Source organism: Clarias gariepinus, chromosome 4, assembly GCF_024256425.1.
Source record: "Clarias gariepinus isolate MV-2021 ecotype Netherlands chromosome 4, CGAR_prim_01v2, whole genome shotgun sequence".
Classification (NCBI taxonomy): Eukaryota; Metazoa; Chordata; class Actinopteri; order Siluriformes; family Clariidae; genus Clarias; species Clarias gariepinus.
This window is the reverse complement of record NC_071103.1, coordinates 42,105,537-42,124,966: the sequence shown is the minus strand read 5'-3', so window position 1 is coordinate 42,124,966 and position 19,430 is coordinate 42,105,537. Positions and strand designations below refer to the sequence as shown.

Here is a 19,430-nt window from a genome sequence, read left to right as displayed (position 1 = left end):
GATCAAACCCCAGACCTGTGAAGAAGGAGCTTTAGACCCTTTAGATGTTTCTGGAACACCACTCCCACTACAGTCTCACTCTTTTACACTAAGCACTTATCAGGAGTGTGTGGGTGAAGCGCTCCTGCTGCTTTTGAGGATCCTCTGGACCAAAACTCACAACATTCCTGGAATCATCTGGAGAATCTTCCAGCGTTTCAGGGTCAAGACCAGAAGAACCCTTCACTTCCTCTTTCAGTCCCTCGGGTTCCTACTTCATTTAAACCATCAGTGGTGTGTATCTGTTATTAACAATGAATCTCTGCTAAATGGCACGTCCACGTGTGTGTGTGTGTGTGTGTGTACGAGTTTGTGTGTGTGTTACTCCTCTTACTGCTAAGAGTGAGTTCCTGATGTCGCTCCTCTTCTGTGAAAAAGTTACTAAACCATGAATGATCAGCAGGTCCACCTTTGAATAAAGTTGAGGTCCTCAAACAAGCCGTCATACTTGAAAACCCTCCAATGAGGCTGAATTAAACCAACTCCTCCACAGTGACGTGAGAGACTTTGTGCCAGTTATCATAGAGGCTTGGTTGTCGCTGATGCCCGCAACGGTGGCACAATCAGTTATTAGACTTGGGGGGCTTTTACTTTTTCACATAGGGTAGGGTCCTTCCTTACACTCACCACATCTACCATTTTTTAATGCTCCATCAGCTGTTGCTATAGAAATTATAGTGTATTAAACGATGTATGCATGTGGTGGTCTGTGGCACTCCTTAGCTCCACCCGCAAGGATTTCCCATAACAATCAGTCTATCCTGTGTGCTCAGTCTCCTACTCCTCCCTGGACCCCGCCCCGTGTCCCTCATGTGTCCTGACACGTGCTCCTACAATCCCTCTTTCAGGATAAACACGTCTAGATTCGTTCTCAAAAAGGATTCTGTGGTATTTATAAATGCAAAATAATGAGAAACACCACATACCCTATGAGCTCGGCCATTCCCCGTGGATCTATATCACGCCATCCATCCTGAACACAGGGAAAGACAGAGAGAGACACCACACTTTACTTAACTTACTTAACATTTTTACTTTATACAGTATATATATATATATATATATACAGTGGTATGAAAAACTATTTGCCCCCTTCCTGTTTTCTTATTCTTTTGCATGTTTGTCACAGAAAAATGTTTCTGATCATCAAACACATTTAACTAATCGTCAAAGATAACACAAGTAAACACAAAATGCAGTTTTTAAATGATGGTTTTTATTATTTAGGGAGAAAAAAAATCCAAACCTACATGGTCCTGTGTGAAAAAGTAATTGCCCCCTGAACCTAATAACTGGTTGGGCCACCCTTAGCAGCAATAACTGCAATCAAGAGTTTGCGATAACTTGCAACGAGTCTTTTACAGCGCTCTGTTATCTTTGACTAATAGTTAAATGTGTTTGATGATCAAAAACATTTTGTATGAAAAGAATAATGCAAAAGAATAAGAAATCAGGAAGGGGGCAAATAGTTTTTTACACCACTGTATATATATATACCCATACACATATATATATATATATACTCATCAAAAAAAGAAACGTCCATTTTTCAGGACTGTGTATTTCAATAGTAATGATGTAAAAATCCAAATAACTTTACAGATCTTCATTGTAAAGGGTTTAAACAATGTTTTCCATGCATGTTCAATTACCCATAATGAATTAATTAACATGCACCTGTGGAATGGTCGTTAAGACCTTAACAGCTTACAGAAAGTAGGCATTTAAGGTCACAGTTCTAAAAACGCAGGACATTAAAGAGACTTGTCTACCGACTGTGAAAAACACCCAAAGAAAGATGCCCAGGGTCCCTGCTCATCTGCGTGAACGTGCATTAGGCATGCTGCAGGGAGGCATAAGGACCGCTGATGTGGCTAGGACGATAAATCGCCATGTCCGCACCGTGAGACGCCTAAAACGGCGCTACAGGGAGACGGGAAGGACAGCTGATCCTCGCAGTAGAAGACCACGTGTAACAACACCTGCACAGGATCGGTACATCCGAATATCACACCTGCGTGACAGGTACAGGATGGCCCCAACAACTGCCCGAGTCACACCAGGAACACACAATCCCTCCATCAGTGCTCAGACTGCACCGCAATAGGCAGTCCATGAGGAGGAGATGCACTGCAGTACTTCAAGCAGCTGGTGGCCACACCAGATACTGACTGGTACTTTTGATTTTGAGCCTCCCATCATTCAGGGACACATTGGGAAACATTTTTTGTTTATGTCTTATGGTGTTGACTCTTTTAGTGTTCATACAAATATTTACACATTAAGTTTCGTGAAAGTAAAAACAGTTAAAAGTCAGAGGACGTTTCTTTTTTTGCTGAGTATATATACACACACACACTACCGTTCAAAAGTTTAGGGTCACTTACAAATTTCTTTGTTTTTGTTTAGTGATTTATTTTCTACATTCTACAACAATACTGGGGATTTCAAAACTATAAAATAACACATATGGAATTAGGTAATTACGTAACAACAAGAAAAACAACAGTTAGTTGTTATTTTAAGACACAGAGGTTGTGATGTTATGTCCGATAACATTTAGAGTTCCGGTTCGGTGTTTGAGACCGGACAGTTTTTGATTGATGCACCAGACTAAGAAGTGGAATACAATGTGTGTGCTTATGGAATAAAAACATTATAAGTTGAAGCAAGTCGTAGTTCTGGGGCATTAAGAACGTAACAGAGTTACGTTATTCAGCCTTTCTGTAATACTTCTTGCAAGAACAGTATTGTTAAGTTGTAACGCTCAGGTTTTATTTTAGAGCTAATTACACAAAAACGGGGTTTTAAATCTAAATACGGACCAATATTACTTACTTCCGGTGTTGCGCAATCTTCGCGGAGCAAGGAAAGACGGGACACAACAATTATCAAAACCAACCAAAGTGTATTAAGTGAAACAAACATACAAATAAACAAACAAGGTGCACCACAAACCAATATATACAAAATATATACAAATATAAATATTGTGTGGAATGTATGCGTGTGCGTGTGTGCGTATGTATGAAAGTCTAAGTCCGTGTTATAGTGAGTATGAAATGGTGTACGGGTGAGATGGCTCGGCCTCCCCGGTAAAGGATATATAATCCGGGAGCATGAGAAATGGAATGAGATGGGTATTGAATGAAACCAGGGAACAGCAATTCACAGGAAATCCAAAGAAACTCTCTCTCTCTCAAACCAAATGCAGCGCGCTGTCTCATCTCTCCGTCCCGAGGACTTAGCCGGTTCCGGCTTTATACCGGGATACGTGACCCGATAGGTATTTGGGGTTACCCCTCGGCACGACTGCGCATGCACACGAGAGCTTAACCCCGGAACCAACACATCGTCATCATGGAGACAAAAAATAACCGTTTAGGGTAGTTTAAAAAGGCCTGGTGGTTTTACTTTTTATTTCCCACTTTATTTTAGCCTATGTAAACTAACCCCCTTATGTGGCTGCGCTACATAGACACCTGAGTTGGCTGACTGAGTTGCTGGTGGTTGTGCCTCTTCCTCCGCTGTGGTCCTGGGGTCGGTCTGTGATGGATGTAAGGCTGGGTCTGTGGTAATTTGTTGGGCGGCAGGCTGCCCCAGCGGTCCCTGGTGAGGTCTGGCAGGTGATAGCTCCCGGGTCTTTCCCCAAGTTTACAAGGAGGTTGAGCTAGGGGCGTGGCCGATCTCCAATGGCCCCTGGTTCCCTTGGCCCGGCTCCGGGTGCTCTGGCAGACTTCACACAAACCCACGTACCGCCAGACGCCTTTGCAGATGGTGGGCCACCAGGCGACGTCCAGGAGGCTTAGTAGGGTTTTTAGCCCCCCGCCCCCCCGATGGCCCCCTGTCGACTTTTGATGAAAGTCTTTCAGGAACAGCTGGGTCTGCGATGGTGGGATTACTAGCTGGAGTGCTCTTCCTCTCCTCCTCGGCACTCTACGATGTAGCGCCCCCTGGTGGTGTTCGAAGGAGACCCCCTGGTTCTGGGACTCTCCGGTGTCCACCACCGTGGCCAGTAGAACCACCTGGAGACCTTTCTGCTGTGGTGGTTCAACGTCCGCCAGGTCTCTGGGCAGATCCGAGGACAGCTCCGATGTCATCTAAGGTTCCGCTCTAAGTGGCAAGGCGTAGTAGAGCTGAGAGGGTGCAGAGAGGGTCTGGGCGTTGGAGGGTCCGGCCTGGGACGGAGTAGAAGCGCGCTCCGGGGCTTCTTCTTTGTGCCGAAAATCCTTCGCCCCCAAGTGGTCCTTCTCTGTAGTTGTGATGTTTGCAAACTCGGGTGATTGTAGAGATGGAGAGGTATCTATAAAGTAGTTTAACCGCTCTAGAAAGCTTTTTACCTGTTCTTCAATGTCTTTGTCTATGTGTGTGTACTGCACCCTGCTCCCTCTGTCCTGTGCTACTGCACTCAGAGTTTGACTGCGTGTTTTTCTTTTGGTGATGGGTTCTGTACTGGGTTCTGTACTGGGTCTTGTGATGGGTTCTTTAGTGGGTCTCTCTTCTCTTTTTTTCCTAAGTTTAGCTGCAGTCTTGTCTTTTGGTGTCAGTGTTTCTTTCTGTGTCAGTGTGTCTTTGGGTGTCGGTGTGTTTTTTGGTGTTTCTTTCGGTGTCGGTATGTCTTACGGTGTCGGTGTGCTGGTTTGTTGCTCCTCTCCGTTGCAGGCATTGAGGGCGGAGTCAGCATTGGGGGCGAGGTCATTGTCAGCGGTGGATACCATACACGTACTGTTTACAGCGGTGTCAGTGTTGTTAGCCACTCCGGGTGCGGTGTGTGTCTTTATGGTGGTGGTGTTCAATGGTGTGTTGATGGTGGTGTTCAGTGGTGGTGTTTAATGTCTGTTCTCGGTTGTTTAAAACCTTTAAAACTTGCCAGCGGAAAGACAGGATGTGTCGCATGTTGGAGCTTTTGTGTCAGAGCTGGATGGCTCAAATGGGGCCGACGAACTTCCTGAAACGGGCCAGCCCCATCATAATCGCCTCGTCCTTTTAAACGGAGGCACGTTGGATATCACCACACTTGCCATGCAGGCAGACAGAGGGGTGACTTTAACCGCAGCTTCTCTCACACATTTTTCACTCCACGTCAGTGCACTTACGAGGTCAACCCTGGTTAAAAACACCACCACAGCTTTATTTATCCGGGCGGCAGAGTAGATGTTCTCACACCCGACCTGTGTGTCAATCCAAACCAGCCTTAGAGGTCCTGGTGCCAGGCCCACTCTCTCTCTCTCACACTTTAACATTTACATTTAAAATAAATAAATAAATAAATAAATAAATTAACAGTCTCTCTGCGTAGAGAGAGAGATGAAGAGGGAGCGAGTGGGAGAGGAGGAGAGAGAGAGAGAGAGAGAGTGAGTGAGTGAGAGACTTGACTTTTAACATTCCTTTATTTTACAAAAAGTTCATTTTTCGAAAAAACAAAAATATTTCATATAATAAATAAATATATGTATTGTGGCGTGGGCGGGGCGGCGGCTGACGACCAGCGGAGTAGCGGAGCGACTACTCGCAAAGAAGAAGCGCTTTCCCGACGGCGCTAAAGCGAGCACACCACGGCAACCAACGCGGAGCGGCGAGGTGAAAATCGCGGCGCTGGATCTCGGGGCGGAGGCTGGCGCAGCGCAAGCGCCGGAGCAAGAGACAGCTCCGCGCGCCGTTAGCCGGCAAAGCGTTCTGCCGCTGCGCGAGGCCGAGCGCGCTGAGCCCATATCGGCGATACATCACGGCGGAAGAGCCGAGCGACCGCCTGCAGCTCAGTGGCGCTCCGTTCGTGAACCTAGCTGGGGACAGGGCTACCCGTCGCGGCTAGGCAACGAGCAACTCCCCGACGTTTCGCGGCGAGGCCGAGGCACGGGACAGCGTACACCAGCAGCCGCTAGACTAGCGCCGGGAGGACGCGTGGTAAGCCGCGCTGGGCTCTACATCGACTGTGTGCTGGATGGCGTCTTACTGCGGGCGCTCGTGAACACCGGCTCCACTGTTTCGCTGCTGCGCTCTGGATTACTGGGGCAAAGCAAGCGTGTTTGCGGACGGCCTGATCCTGCCTTCAGCATCTGCACCGTTGCTGGGGGCTACGTGAAGGTAAGGGCGTGTCGCACAGTGCGAGTCCAGGTGGGTGGACGAACTTATTCCCACGGGTTCGTTGTGGGGAATGTCGAGGAGGACTGCGTTTTGGGGTTGGATATTTTGGAGAGATGGGGTGCGCTGCTGAATTTGTCCAGCGGAACTCTGCGTGGTAACTTCGGGGTAGCCAGGTTGCTCGGACCCAAACCACAGCCGGACAGGTTAGCAGCACACACCCGGGGGGTGGAACTTCCGGTAGCAGACCGAGCGGGAAATCTGCGCGCTAACACCGGCGTTTTAACTCGCCGGCCGGGCAGCAAAGCGCGTGGCCGGTACTGCGAGCAAGTGGAGCGCCGTTGCGACGTAGAACCCTCGACGCAGGACGTTCCCCCCGTGCAGTCCTCCAGGTCCCCCGGTGGTGATCAGCCGTCCGAGCCAGCATGCAGCCGTCTTACTGCGTCTCCCAGAGCGTCACCCGCAGTCGCTCCGCCGGTCTCGCCGGTCTCACAGCTGAACTTTGAACCGCTCATCGCCAGGCAGAAGGGCCCCACCCAGCGCTCGCGGGCACCGCTGCAAGACTTTCAGGTGGGGGCACCTATGGGGCGAATGGGCGTGGACACTCACAGCCAGGGGCGAGATTTTGCTGCTGGCGAGCAGGTGTGGGTGTGTTCCTCCGGAAGGAGAAGGAGGGGGCTCTCGGCCGGGCGTGTGTCTCACTGGGTGGGCCCCTGTCCGGTAATAGCTCGGCTCTCCGATGTCATCTACCGGGTGCGGTTGGCGGGGCGGGTACGAGTTTTGCTCCACCGGGACCGTCTTGCGCCTTACCAGCCGCACGCCGATGAAACATCGAACTCTGTGGAGGCCGGACCGCCTCAGGACTATGTTCGCGTTCATCCCTCACCTGCCAAAGGACGCCGGCGTTCCCACCGCCAGCGCCGACCGCCTCCACGCCTCCAAAACAAACTTCGTCATGGTGACCAGGGACGGTCACAGCTCGGGTGGGGGCAGTGTGGCGTGGGCGGGGCGGCGGCTGACGACCAGCATGCTTTGCGGGAATGTCGGTGTGTTCACCATGATGGGGAAAGGTGTTTGGGTTAGTGACTTCGGCCCTGTTGTGTGTGTGTTGAGGTGTGTAACGTGTGAAATGTGCTCTAGTTCAGGCTGACGCTGAATTAGAGGTAGGCTCCTGAGTGAAGGTGCTGCTCATGCCATACCGGCTGTATGCTAAATAAAGTATTCCCAGCCATTGCATTGGGCAGCAAATAAGCTCGCTCGTCTCTCCAGCATTTCTTCAGGCGTAAAAACGCTACAGTATAAATAAATAAATAAGGCAAGTGGTTTAAAAAAAAAAACATTCAAGTAGCAAATTATGGGAAAAGAAAAAGCTTGGCAGTGGAAACTTTGAGGTAAAACTCCAAAATAAAACAGATCAATGAAAAAGTTGGGTCTAAAAATGGTCGAGTATGTACAGTACTTAAACAGGTGTATTAAAGCAATGTTAAAAATGGACGAATAGGTACAGCAATACACATGGTATATAAAAACTAGCACATAAAGAGATAAAATGCAGGTAAAACACACGATAAAAGGAATCACACTTATTTTAAAAGTTGAAAGTTAAATCCTCCCGGTCTATGGAGCATAAAACGTCCCCTTGTGCCCACATCTGGTCAAACTCTTGTAGTCTGTGGGTCATCTCTAGGTAGGCGAACTCAACTTTTAACATTGCCCTTACCAACGCTATCAACATTCTCTTAGCATCGCCCTCTGCATTTTGTTTTTTTCTGGTGAGCCAGATTGAGAGTTTTGCCTGGCCTATAAGATAGTTTAAAAGAATGACAGATTTGTACTTTGGCCCATGTATGTAAAGGTTGTCTGTCCATGTCACTCCTAACTCACTTGTCCAAGATTTGATGAGCCTGGCGTCAGCCTCTCTGACCACTTTGAGTCCTTTAATCCAGCCAGCGAGCCTCTGTGCATGACCTTGACACACGTTCCGTAATTCGCTTTTTTCGAGGCGGCCTCAAAAGTTGTTAAGAAAGGTGTTTTAAAACACAGGAGGGTTTCTTCTTCTTGCTGAGTGTTTAAAAAAGCACTAATGCTTTTTATACACTGCTGAAAGAGCATCAGTGAAGGCTGCTGATGTTCTCTAGGCTTTTGCCTTAAAGATTCTTGAAGTTGAGAGGGCAATGCTGATATCACCTCAACTAGGAGTCTCTCCATTAGACGGCTTGATTTTAATCCAGTTTTTCTACACAGGTAATCTGCAGTTTTTCACTCCTTTTCATTCCTTGATTTTGGTAATTCCAGCTTTCTGGAAGCGGTGTTTAATGAAAGTTGATGATAGTATCCTGGTGTTTATGAGCGGGTTGTGGAATAGTGGTTCTCATCTGCGCTTTGAAACGGTTGTGCGTCAGCCCTGCTCGTCTTTATCACCGATGTTTAGGCTTTAATTACAGATTGATAGAAGTGTGTTGTGGCTAATAAGTCCTGTGAGTGCGCATCTTTGTTTCAGTTTAGTCTTACTCACTTAGTGTCCAAAGAATTGACATACTCCGTTTTCTTTTCAGATATTGTCCTTTAATCTTCACTTTCAAGATACATAAAATAAATAAACGAAATAAAATAAATATAATCTCAAAATGCAAATAATCACGGATGCGGTAAAGAAAACTGTGTGACTCCGCTGTTTTCCCAAGCACGCACATCCCCGTCTTTACCCACGTATTTCTTAAAGAGCCAGTACACATTTAGTATTTTTTTTTTTTTTAGTAGATTTTATGTCCCTAAATGCACCCAAAGGTATTTAAGGCCGACCCCGCCCCATTTGAGACCACCTGGCAAGATTGGGGGACCTTTTTCTTGTCATCGTCCAATTAAAAAACTCTCACATTTTTCCCAATTCACACGTACTGTGGAAGCTCTCGCATAGATGCTCAGATTCCTTTTCAGAGCCTGAACATCATTTTGATTTTTTATAAAAACTGTTACGTTGCCAGTTGCCAGCCCTGTAGCTCGGTTCTTAATTTGTGCAGTAATGGTTCAAAAGCAAGACTGTAGTGTTGTCCAGTTTCATTTGGAAGGGGCAGCTCCAATCTTTTTTTTTTTTTTTTGTTCTTTTCCCGATTTTCTCCCTAATTTAGTCGTGGCCAATTCCTCCCCGTCACTAGGGGGCTCTCACATTAAGGCTTTGAGAGATTGAGATTGAGAACTATCACGTGTTTCCTCCGAACCGTGTGACGCCAGGTGACCGCATCTTTTCTTTGAGCGGCTTGCTCACGCTCCATTAGGGGCGGAGTAACACACTTAGAGGAAAGCGGTAGCCGCTCCTTCCGCGTGCGTGAGCTCACAGACACCCCTGATTGGCTGTAGAGCCGTGATTAATGTGGGAGCACCAAGTACCTCTCATCCCTCCCTTCTGAGACAGCTCGGCTAATCAGCCCTCTCTAGACCTCTGGCTGTGAGAGGTAACAGCATCTCCCGGGAACTGAACCAGCAATCCCCCGATGATAGGGCGAGCACTTTACCACTGCGCCACTCAGACTGACCACCTCCAATCTTGAGTGTAAAAGCACAAAGTAAAAATTGTTTTCTAAACCAAATGATTCAAGTGTCTGGAAAAGGTATTTGTGGTCAACTCTATAAATTCTTCTTGATCTATTGATAAGAGTCCAAGTTCATGCTGTTTCAATTTACGTAAGTCAGTTAGGTCTCTCATAAGAAAAAGATTATCCGTAATGGTGCGGTGAGGTATGCAATAGGCCTGGCTGTTGTGCACTACTGAGTGCATGCACTGTTTCAGTCTATTTGCAAGGCACTTTGAAAGAATTTTGTAGTCACAGCAAAGTAGTGACACCAGTCGTCAGTTCTTTAGTTGCCCCAAGTCTCCTTTTTTTGGGATCAATGATAAAACTGCCCTTGTGCAGCTCAATGGTAGCTTCCCGCTGTTAAAAGAGAATTTTCGAGAATTGTTTTTTAATCCACTCGGCAGTCCGTCTATCCCTGGTGAGCGTCCTGTTGCGAGCTGCTGCACAGCGTTAGTGAGATCCTGCAGCTTAAGTTCTGCGTTCAGCACAGTGCTTTGCTCCAGGGACAGTTTTGGAAGCTCCCTGACACTGGCACTGTAGAGCGAGCTGGATGTAGAAATCTGTGGCTGCTCTTCTCATCTCGCTTGGGTCAGTTGTTGTTGTTCCATCCTCTCGTTTTAGGTACACCAGCTGATTTTGGGGTTAAGTGTTTCTGGACAGGTTGAAGAAAAGCTTCAGGGCTGTTTTGGCTTGTTCATGGAGGAAGGAGCTTAGAACTTTTCTTTTTCCTCCCAGAAGACGGCCCATTCTGACATCGTTTTTTTTGCTTTCTATTTGGATAATTTCAGCCTCGAGTTCTTTTATAGTGGTTTTGAAAGCGTCTGATGTGTGTTCAGTGTAATTTTTGCAGAAATCTTTTATTTAATTTTTCCCACCTCCCACCAAGAGACCAAACTGCCAAAATATCCTTTTCTGTCTTTTCAGTCATTTTAAATTTTCATAAAAGATCTCGTCCTGTAAAAGTTTTATATTAAAACGCCAGTATGAGCTCTGCCTTTTTGTGTTTGGTATTTTCAGCTCTATGCTAATCAGATGATGGTCGGAGAAACCAGTGGGGAAAATGTCTGCTTTGTGAAGATAGTTTCTGTAGGATTTGGTGATATTTGGTGAGATTTGTATTGTTAGCTTTGACCCACGTGTATTTTCTTATGTTTGTATTTTTTTCCCTCCACACATCCACCACACCACTTTACTTAATAAGCTCTTTGAGCACCTCAGCAGACTTTGGGTGTGGTTCCTCTCCTTTTGGTCTAGGGTGAAGTCTACTGTGCAGTTCCAGTCCCCTCCCCTTACTAATGTGGATTTATTTCCACTTCGTTGTATTATATTTTTTATTCTATTAAAAGTTGAATTTTCTCGCTATAATTGTTAGGGGCGTACACATTAAAAAAAGTAAAAGATTCCTTTTATTTCTGGTTTTACCATTAAACCTCGACCCTTCACTAATTCTGTAACTTTAAGATTGCTCATGCCCACTCCTTTTTAAAAAGTATTGCCACACCAGCACTGACATTGGAACCGGACTTAGGAAAAGTTTCCCTTCCCACCACATGGCCCACTTAGTCTCGTTAGCTTCGTTGCTATGTGTCTGCTGTAGGAAGACAACATCAAAGTACTTTTGTGTTATAAAATCTCCAACTACTGCTCTTTTTCTTCTATCCCTGCCACCATTCATATTTAAGGACCCTATTTTTAAATTATCCATTAGAAGAGTTAAAAGAAGAAAGGAGAAACAGATGTAAAGTGTATTACAGAGAACAGAAAGCACCCAGTCTGATATGTTCATTTTTATTTTGCATGAGACCGCCGCCATTTCGTAATGTGATCTTTTAAGCGCCATCTCTTTTTTTGCTCAGTAGGTCATAGTTTGTGGTGCGCTGCAATTTTGCGACCAATGCTATACATTTTTTGACATCTGTGAAATGGTTTTCAACGTTGATTGTTTTTTTGTATTATTTTCTCAAGTATTCATTTGTATCATCGAGTGTGTATAGCAGTTGATCACCCTCAAAACGTGACACACTAATATCTGATATATTAGAAAACCTGGCCTCTTCAAAATTCTCATCCACTAAAGCCCAATCCCAATTCTACCCCTTACCCCTACACTTAGCCCTACCCCTCCGTTTGGCGCGTTCACGTGAAGGGGTAGGGGTGTCTCATTTCTCTTTTGGTTGGAGGGGTAGGGGTAAGGGGAAGGGCCAGATAGCCCTCTAAACGAAGATTTTTCGGGACCTCATTTCAAACGAAGGGCTAACGAAATTTTCAAGATGGCCGCTCACTCGAGCAAGCAGACCTGTAAATTTTACGAATTTTTGCCATTAATAAGGATTTTTATGACAAGTTTTCATTATATGTATATTAATTTTAGTCTTGTGTTTGTGTTTATGGTGATGTTTTGTAAAAAAAACGTTTGCAAAAAAAACGCTAAAGTTTGCTAGCGGATAGCACCGATTGCGCAATATTACAAAAATATATTTTTATGTCATATACACTTTACTGCTACAAACAAATATAAAAGTTCAGTAGCACGGCAGTTTGCCGAGCTTTTGATAACACATTGTTTGTTTTGCTTACGGCCATACTGTATGTGTACATGTAAATGAACGGATACGTATGATGACGTATAACAGTTTTGTAGTGGTGTCCCATTTCTTAGGGGAAATATTTTGAATACGAAACGAAGTGGAAAGGGGAAGGGGCGAGGGGTAGAAAATAGAATTGGGATTGGGCTTAAGTCTTCATCTTGTATCACTTCACCTCCGTCCTGCACCACAACACCTCCGTCCTGCGCCACTCCACCTCCGTCCTGCGCCACTTCACCTCCGTCCTGCGCCACTACACCTCCATCCTTCACCATTACACCTCCACCCTGCACCACAACACCACCGTCCTGCACCATTACACCTCCACCCTGCACCACAACACCACCGTCCTGCACCATTACACCTCCACCCTGGTCCCTGCACCATTACACCTCCACACCTCCATCCTGCACCATTACACCTCCACCCTGCACCACAACACCTCCATCCTGCACCATTAGACCTTCACCCTGCACCACAACACCACCGTCCTGCACCACTACACCCTCATCTTGCACCACAACACCACCGTCCTGCACCACTACACCTCCGTCCTGCGCCACTTCACCTCCGTCCTGCGCCACTTCACCTCCGTCCTGCGCCACTACACCTCCATCCTTCACCATTACACCTCCACCCTGCACCACAACACCACCGTCCTGCACCATTACACCTCCACCCTGCACCACAACACCACCGTCCTGCACCACTACACCTCCATCCTGCACCATTACACCTCCACCCTGCACCACAACACCACCGTCCTGCACCATTAGACCTCCACCCTGCACCACAACACCACCGTCCTGCACCACTACACCCTCATCTTGCACCACAACACCACCGTCCTGCACCACTACACCCTCATCTTGCACCACTTCACCTCCATCCTGCACCACTACACCCTCATCTTGCACCACTTCACCTCCATCCTGCACCACTTCACCTCCATCCTGCACCACTTCACCTCCAACCTGCTCCACACTGGAGCCCGCTCCATCCTGCACCACTGCCCTGACCCCACTAGGCCCCGCCTACTTCCTGGCCTGTGCTCTATGTGGGCAGCTGAACTTTTTGTGCTTGATGTCCCCACATTCGAAGCACCTCATGTTCCCAGTGCTGGCGTACAGCATGTATGATTTGATGTATGACATTGTTTGTTTTGCTTACGGCCATACTGTATGTGTACATGTAAATGAACGGATACGTATGATGACGTATAACAGTTTTGTAGTGGTGTCCCATTTCTTAGGGGAAATATTTTGAATACGAAACGAAGTGGAAAGGGGAAGGGGCGAGGGGTAGAACATAGAATTGGGATTGGGCTTAAGTCTTCATCTTGTATCACTTCACCTCCGTCCTGCACCACAACACCTCCGTCCTGCGCCACTTCACCTCCGTCCTGCGCCACTTCACCTCCGTCCTGCGCCACTTCACCTCCGTCCTTCACCACAACACCACCGTCCTGCACCATTACACGTCCACCCTGCACCACAACACCACCGTCCTGCACCATTACACCTCCACCCTGCACCATTACACCTCCACACCTCCATCCTGCACCACAACACCACCGTCCTGCACCACTACACCCTCATCTTGCACCACAACACCACCGTCCTGCACCACTACACCCTCATCTTGCACCACTTCACCTCCATCCTGCACCACTTTACCTCCATCCTGCACCACTTTACCTCCATCCTGCACCACTTTACCTCCATCCTGCACCACTTCACCTCCAACCTGCTCCACACTGGAGCCCGCTCCATCCTGCACCACTGCCCTGACCCCACTAGGCCCCGCCTACTCCCTGGCCTGTGCTCTATGTGGGCAGCTGAACTTTTTGTGCTTGATGTCCCCACATTCGAAGCACCTTATGTTCCCAGTGCTGGCGTACAGCATGTATGATTTGATGTATGACATTGTTTGTTTTGCTTAAGGCCATACTGTATGTGTACATGTAAATGAACGGATACGTATGATGACGTATAACAGTTTTGTAGTGGTGTCCCATTTCTTAGGGGAAATATTTTGAATACGAAACGAAGTGGAAAGGGGAAGGATCTGTATAAGATGTCCAGAGAAGGATCTGTATGAGATGTCCAGAGTGGACTCAGTCAGGAACATGAGCACTGAAGGAGATGACATGCTTCAGTGCAGGGATGCTTTACTAGGGATGCACCGAAATGAAAATTCTGGGCCGAAAACGAAACCGAAATTTTTGGATGCACTTGGCCGAAAACCGATACCGAAACCGAAAATGGCTTCATTAAAAAACATGTTTAAAATATTTTCTTTTTGTTTGTATTAAAAAAATGTTGCATATTGCAACTTTGCTGTCCTCATCTGAAACTTTGAAGTGCTTCCAAACCGCCGACATACTCCGTGTTTGATGCGTAATGACAGCGCGAACGAGACGGGAGGATGGGAGAGGCGTGGCGACAAGTTCGGCTTTTATTTTCGGCGCTTTCTTACGTTTCGGCCGAAACCGATAATGCTATTTCGGCCGAAAATTTTCGGCGGCCGAAATTTCGGTGCATCCCTAGTTTTTACAGTTTAGAGACACCATTCTCATACTGCTCACTATCTTACTGAATCGAGACAATTCCCTCTTTATATCCTCATCAGAGATTAAGGTAGGAATGTTCGACACTGTGACCTTCATTGTTGTAGCACCCAGCGGAGTAACGGAATAAAGTTCTCCACTCACCTTTATTCAGTTTTCAATCAGCTGATGTACGAGTCCTTAACGAATACCACCACGGCCTTGTTCATACACTCTCACACTGCCAGCAACACCTACTCCACCAAAACCACGGCGCTAACCTCACAGCGCACCCTTTGACGGACTGAGAGAGGTCGGGCTCCACCGCTCGGGTGAGCCGCCATCCATCAACCCGCCATCAGATCAACAGCTCCACACAACAGCGGATTAAAACTAATAACGCTGTGTGATCGCTATTGTTAGATGTTTAATATATTTTTATTATATGTTTGTGTTTTAGAAAAGAAGCTCAAAAATGTTTAGAAAAGTTTTCAAAAGCTTTTGAAAACGCTCATTCGCTCTCACACCACGCTCCACACGCTGCTCTCACACAACCTCCCAGCATGCACCAGAGAGAGAGGGAGAAGAAGAGAGAGAGAGGGAGAGAGAGAGAAAGAGGGAGAGAGAGAGAGGGAGAGGGAGAGAGAGATGCTGGTGAGCTTTTAGTTAAAACCTATACAGTATTATCATTACATGAGGACACACTATAGTGTGAATGTAAGACATGAGCTCCTCTTCTCTGATAAGATCTGGATCTGAACACACAGTCACTGTGACCACACACACACACACACACACACACAGCACGTACCCAACTACTGCATTCAGTATCAGTGCAAGTGTTATTTATTCTTTATCTGTGGAACTGAGTGTGTGTGTGTGTGTGTGTTTGTACATTGTCTGTCTCCCTCACCTCCTGTCTCCCTCACTGTCTGTCACTCTGACTGTTTATATCTCCCTTTCCCTCTCTCACTCTCAGTGTCTGTCCCTCGTGGTCTGTCTGTCTCACTGTCACAGTCTCTCTCTTTCACTCTTCTTTCCGTTTCCTCTCTTCCACGTGTATAAACTTGACTCCCCTCTGGCTTTGCTCTGACACTGAAGTTTTTAAACTCGATCAACACTGAATTAATGAGTAAGACTTCTACAACACCTGGACAGGTGTTTCTGATCAAGCCAGAGAGATAAGGCCAAAAAAAATATGTGTGTGTGGGGGGGCGTGTGCCCCCAGGACAACAGCTGGTACAGGCGTCAGTACAGGTTCAGACACACACACACACACAAATTAAATTTACATGATGCTTCTTTTAGTGTTAACAGCTAACCACCTGAACACTCACACCGTCAACCCCCAGCTGTTAGTCTTCAGTTAGATCACTGTTACACTTAACACTTTGTTCTTCTCATTCATTAATCAATAACATGTTACAGCCTCATTCCAAAAGAAATTAAATTCATTATTTTCCTTAATGGTGACATAGAAAAAGTTTGTTTTAAATCTTTTCAAATCTATTCAAAATAAAAAACAAAAAAAATTACATGCACAGTGCATCCAGAAAGTATTCACAGCGCATCACTTTTTCCACATTTTGTTATGTAACAGCCTTATTCTAAAATAAAATTAATTAATTTTTTTCCTTAGAATTCTACACATAACATCCTATAATGACAACACGAAAAAAGTTTACTTGAGATTTTTGCAAATTTATTTAAAAAGAATTTTTTAAGAAAGCACATGTACATAAGTATTGACAGCCTTTGCCATAAAGCTTAAAATTGAGCTCAGGCACATTCTGTTTCCCCTGATCTTTCTTAAGATGTTTCTGCAGCTTAAGTGGAGTCCACCTGTGGTAAATGTGGGAACTTCTTCCACTTACAGATGAAGGAGCCCACTGTGCTCATTCGGACCTTCAAAGCAGCAGAAAATAATTTTCTGTAACCTTCCCCAGATTTGTGCCCCAAGACAATCCTATAGATAGGTGTGTGCCTTTCCAAATCATGTCCAATCAACTGAATTTACCACAGGTGGACTCCAATTAAGCTGCAGAAACATCTCAAGAATGATCAGGAAAAAACAGGATGCGCCTATGCTCAATTTTGAGCTTCATGGAAAGGCTCTGAAAACTTATGTACATCTGCTTTCTCAATTTTTAAATTTTTATAAATTTGCTAAAATCTGTGTGTAGAATGAGTTTGCCAGATGAGTTTATAAGCATTTCACTACATTTCGTACTGTGTATGTTTGTGTATGTGACAAATAAAATTTGAATTTGAATTCTGAGGAAAAATGTATTGAATCCATTTTAGAATAAGGCAAAATGACAAAATGTGGAAAAAGTGATGCGCTGTAAATACTTTCCGGATGCACCAAACCATGAAGTCCAAGGACTGTAGACCTTTCCGAGACAGGATTGTATCAAGGCACAGGTCTGGGAAGGAAACAAAACATTTCTGCAGCACTGAAGGTCCAGATGAGTGCAGTGGCCTTCATCATCCATAAATGAAAGGAGTTAGTAACCACCAGGACTCTTCTCAGCGCAGGCCATTTGGCCAAAGTGAGCGAATGAAGAAGGTCCTTAGTCAGGGAGGTGACCAAGAACCCAATAGTCACTCTGAAAGAGCTCCAATGTTTCTCTGTAAAGAGAGGAAAATCTTACAGAAAAACAACCATTCTGCAGCACTCCACCAATCAGGCTTGTATGGTACAGCAGCCAGACGGAAGACAATCCTCAGTAAAAAGCACATGTCAGGCCTCTGGAGTTTGCCAAAGGGCACCTGAAGGACTCTTAGAACATGAACAAGAAAAAAAAATTGTTGAAGCACCTTTAGCACCATTGAGTATGATGCTACATGATGGTTGTTCTTCTTAAAGGTTCTCCTATCTCCACAGAGAGAGAGAGAGAGAGAGAGAGAGAGACTCTCTTAGACCATGAGGTTCTTGGTCACCTCCCTGTCTCGAGGTTTAGTTATGATGTCATTTAGTTATAAGGGCCTTCTCCCCTGATCGCTCACTTTTACATGCTTCCTCTGGGCAACATAATCCGTAAGCATGGTATTAGTTTTCATTGTTATGCTGATGACACACAATTATATGTCTCAGCAAAACCAGATGAGAAAAACCAGCTTACTAAAGTTGAGCAATGTGTGCATAAGAGACTGGATGTTAATTAACTTACGTCGGCTTAATCCTGACAAGACAGAAGTTCTAGTCATTAAACCACATTCAGCTAAAAGCAAACTTTCTGATCACACTGTAACTTTAAATGGCCTTTCTGGTCTATCAAGTGCAGCAGTAAAAGACCTTGGTGTGATTATAGATTCCAGTCTTTAGTTTGAAGCTCATGTAGATAATATTACCAGGATAGCATTCTTTCACCTCAGAAATATTGAAATATACTGTCGCTAAACGATGCAGAAAAACTAGTTCATGCTTTTATCACCTCTAGATTGTAATGCCTTACTGTCTGGTTGTTTAACTAGATGCATAAACAAGCTTCAGCTAGTCCAGAATGCAGCAACGAGAGTCCTCACTAGAACCAGAAGATACGAGCACATGACCCCTATCTTATCTTCACTTCATTGGCTTCCTGTGAAAATTCACATCTATTTTAAAATACTACTATTGACGTATAAAGCATTAAATGGTGTAGCGCCAAATTATCTGAGTGAACTGCTAGTGTCTTACGATCTGTCGCACCTACTTCAATCAAAAAATGCAGGCTGCTTGTCAGTACCGCGTATTATGAAAACTACAGCAGGGAGCTTTCTCTCTTCCTGTATCTCTGCCAAGCTATACATGTTGCTCCTGAGCTGCCAGTGATTCAGACCCCCTCTGGTTGGAGATCTTGTCACATGGATGTCCCGTGTGGTCTGTCTGGAATGCATGTGGTGACTGGGGACGGTGCCTGAGCCTCAAATAACGACAATGACAATTGTTAAAATCGCTATACAATATTATGTATATTATGTATATAATATATTAGTTTCTACTCCTTTTAGCTCACTCACTCACAAACACACACATGTATGACATCATCTCTTTTCCTGAAGAAAAGGGAAATCCCTATCTTTACACACACACACACACACACACTAAAAAAGTGCAGAGGTAATTTTCTTTCTTGGTCATTTTCTTTCCCTCATCTATTGTGTAGTCTGTCATAAACTTTAGTGTGTGTGTGTGTGTGAGGAAGTCAGTATGTAAGGTGTGTCCTGTATGGGGCGACAGCAGGAAAAGGATGGCTTAACACACACACACACACTAAAGATCCACTCACAGGACATTTCAGTCAGCAGTGTTAACTGTGTGTACTTTACATCCAGTCCCTCAGACAGTTCCTCATTAAGTCATAAACCCTGACAGTAATAAATGTGAAGTAGGTTTATCAGTATATCATATAATAACTCTGTGTGTGTGTGTGTGTGTGTGTGTGTTGTAAAGCCCTCACTCAGTTTTTTACCTCACACGCTCCCGCGCGCGCAGTTAGCATGTTGCTAAGTTTACTGAGTTTGCAGTAACCAAGGCATCGCGCGCTCGGCATTCGATGCTCTGTTTCCGTGGCAACGAAGAACGCGCTCGCGCGAAGCCCTGCTGAGGGGCAACACAGT

At 45.6% G+C, this 19,430-nt stretch overlaps 1 protein-coding gene across 1 annotated transcript in view; it reads right to left on the bottom strand.

The window, feature by feature from the left end:
- The window catches only part of LOC128519975 (ankyrin repeat and fibronectin type-III domain-containing protein 1), a 116,224-nt gene that overhangs the window by 96,332 nt on the left and 462 nt on the right, over nucleotides 1–19,430 (bottom strand). Inside the window, exon 2 of the mRNA XM_053493977.1 lies at nucleotides 966–1,012. Within this exon, the coding sequence (XP_053349952.1) occupies nucleotides 966–982 (17 nt within the window). The 5' untranslated portion in view covers nucleotides 983–1,012. The remainder of the gene's footprint in view (nucleotides 1–965; nucleotides 1,013–19,430) is intronic.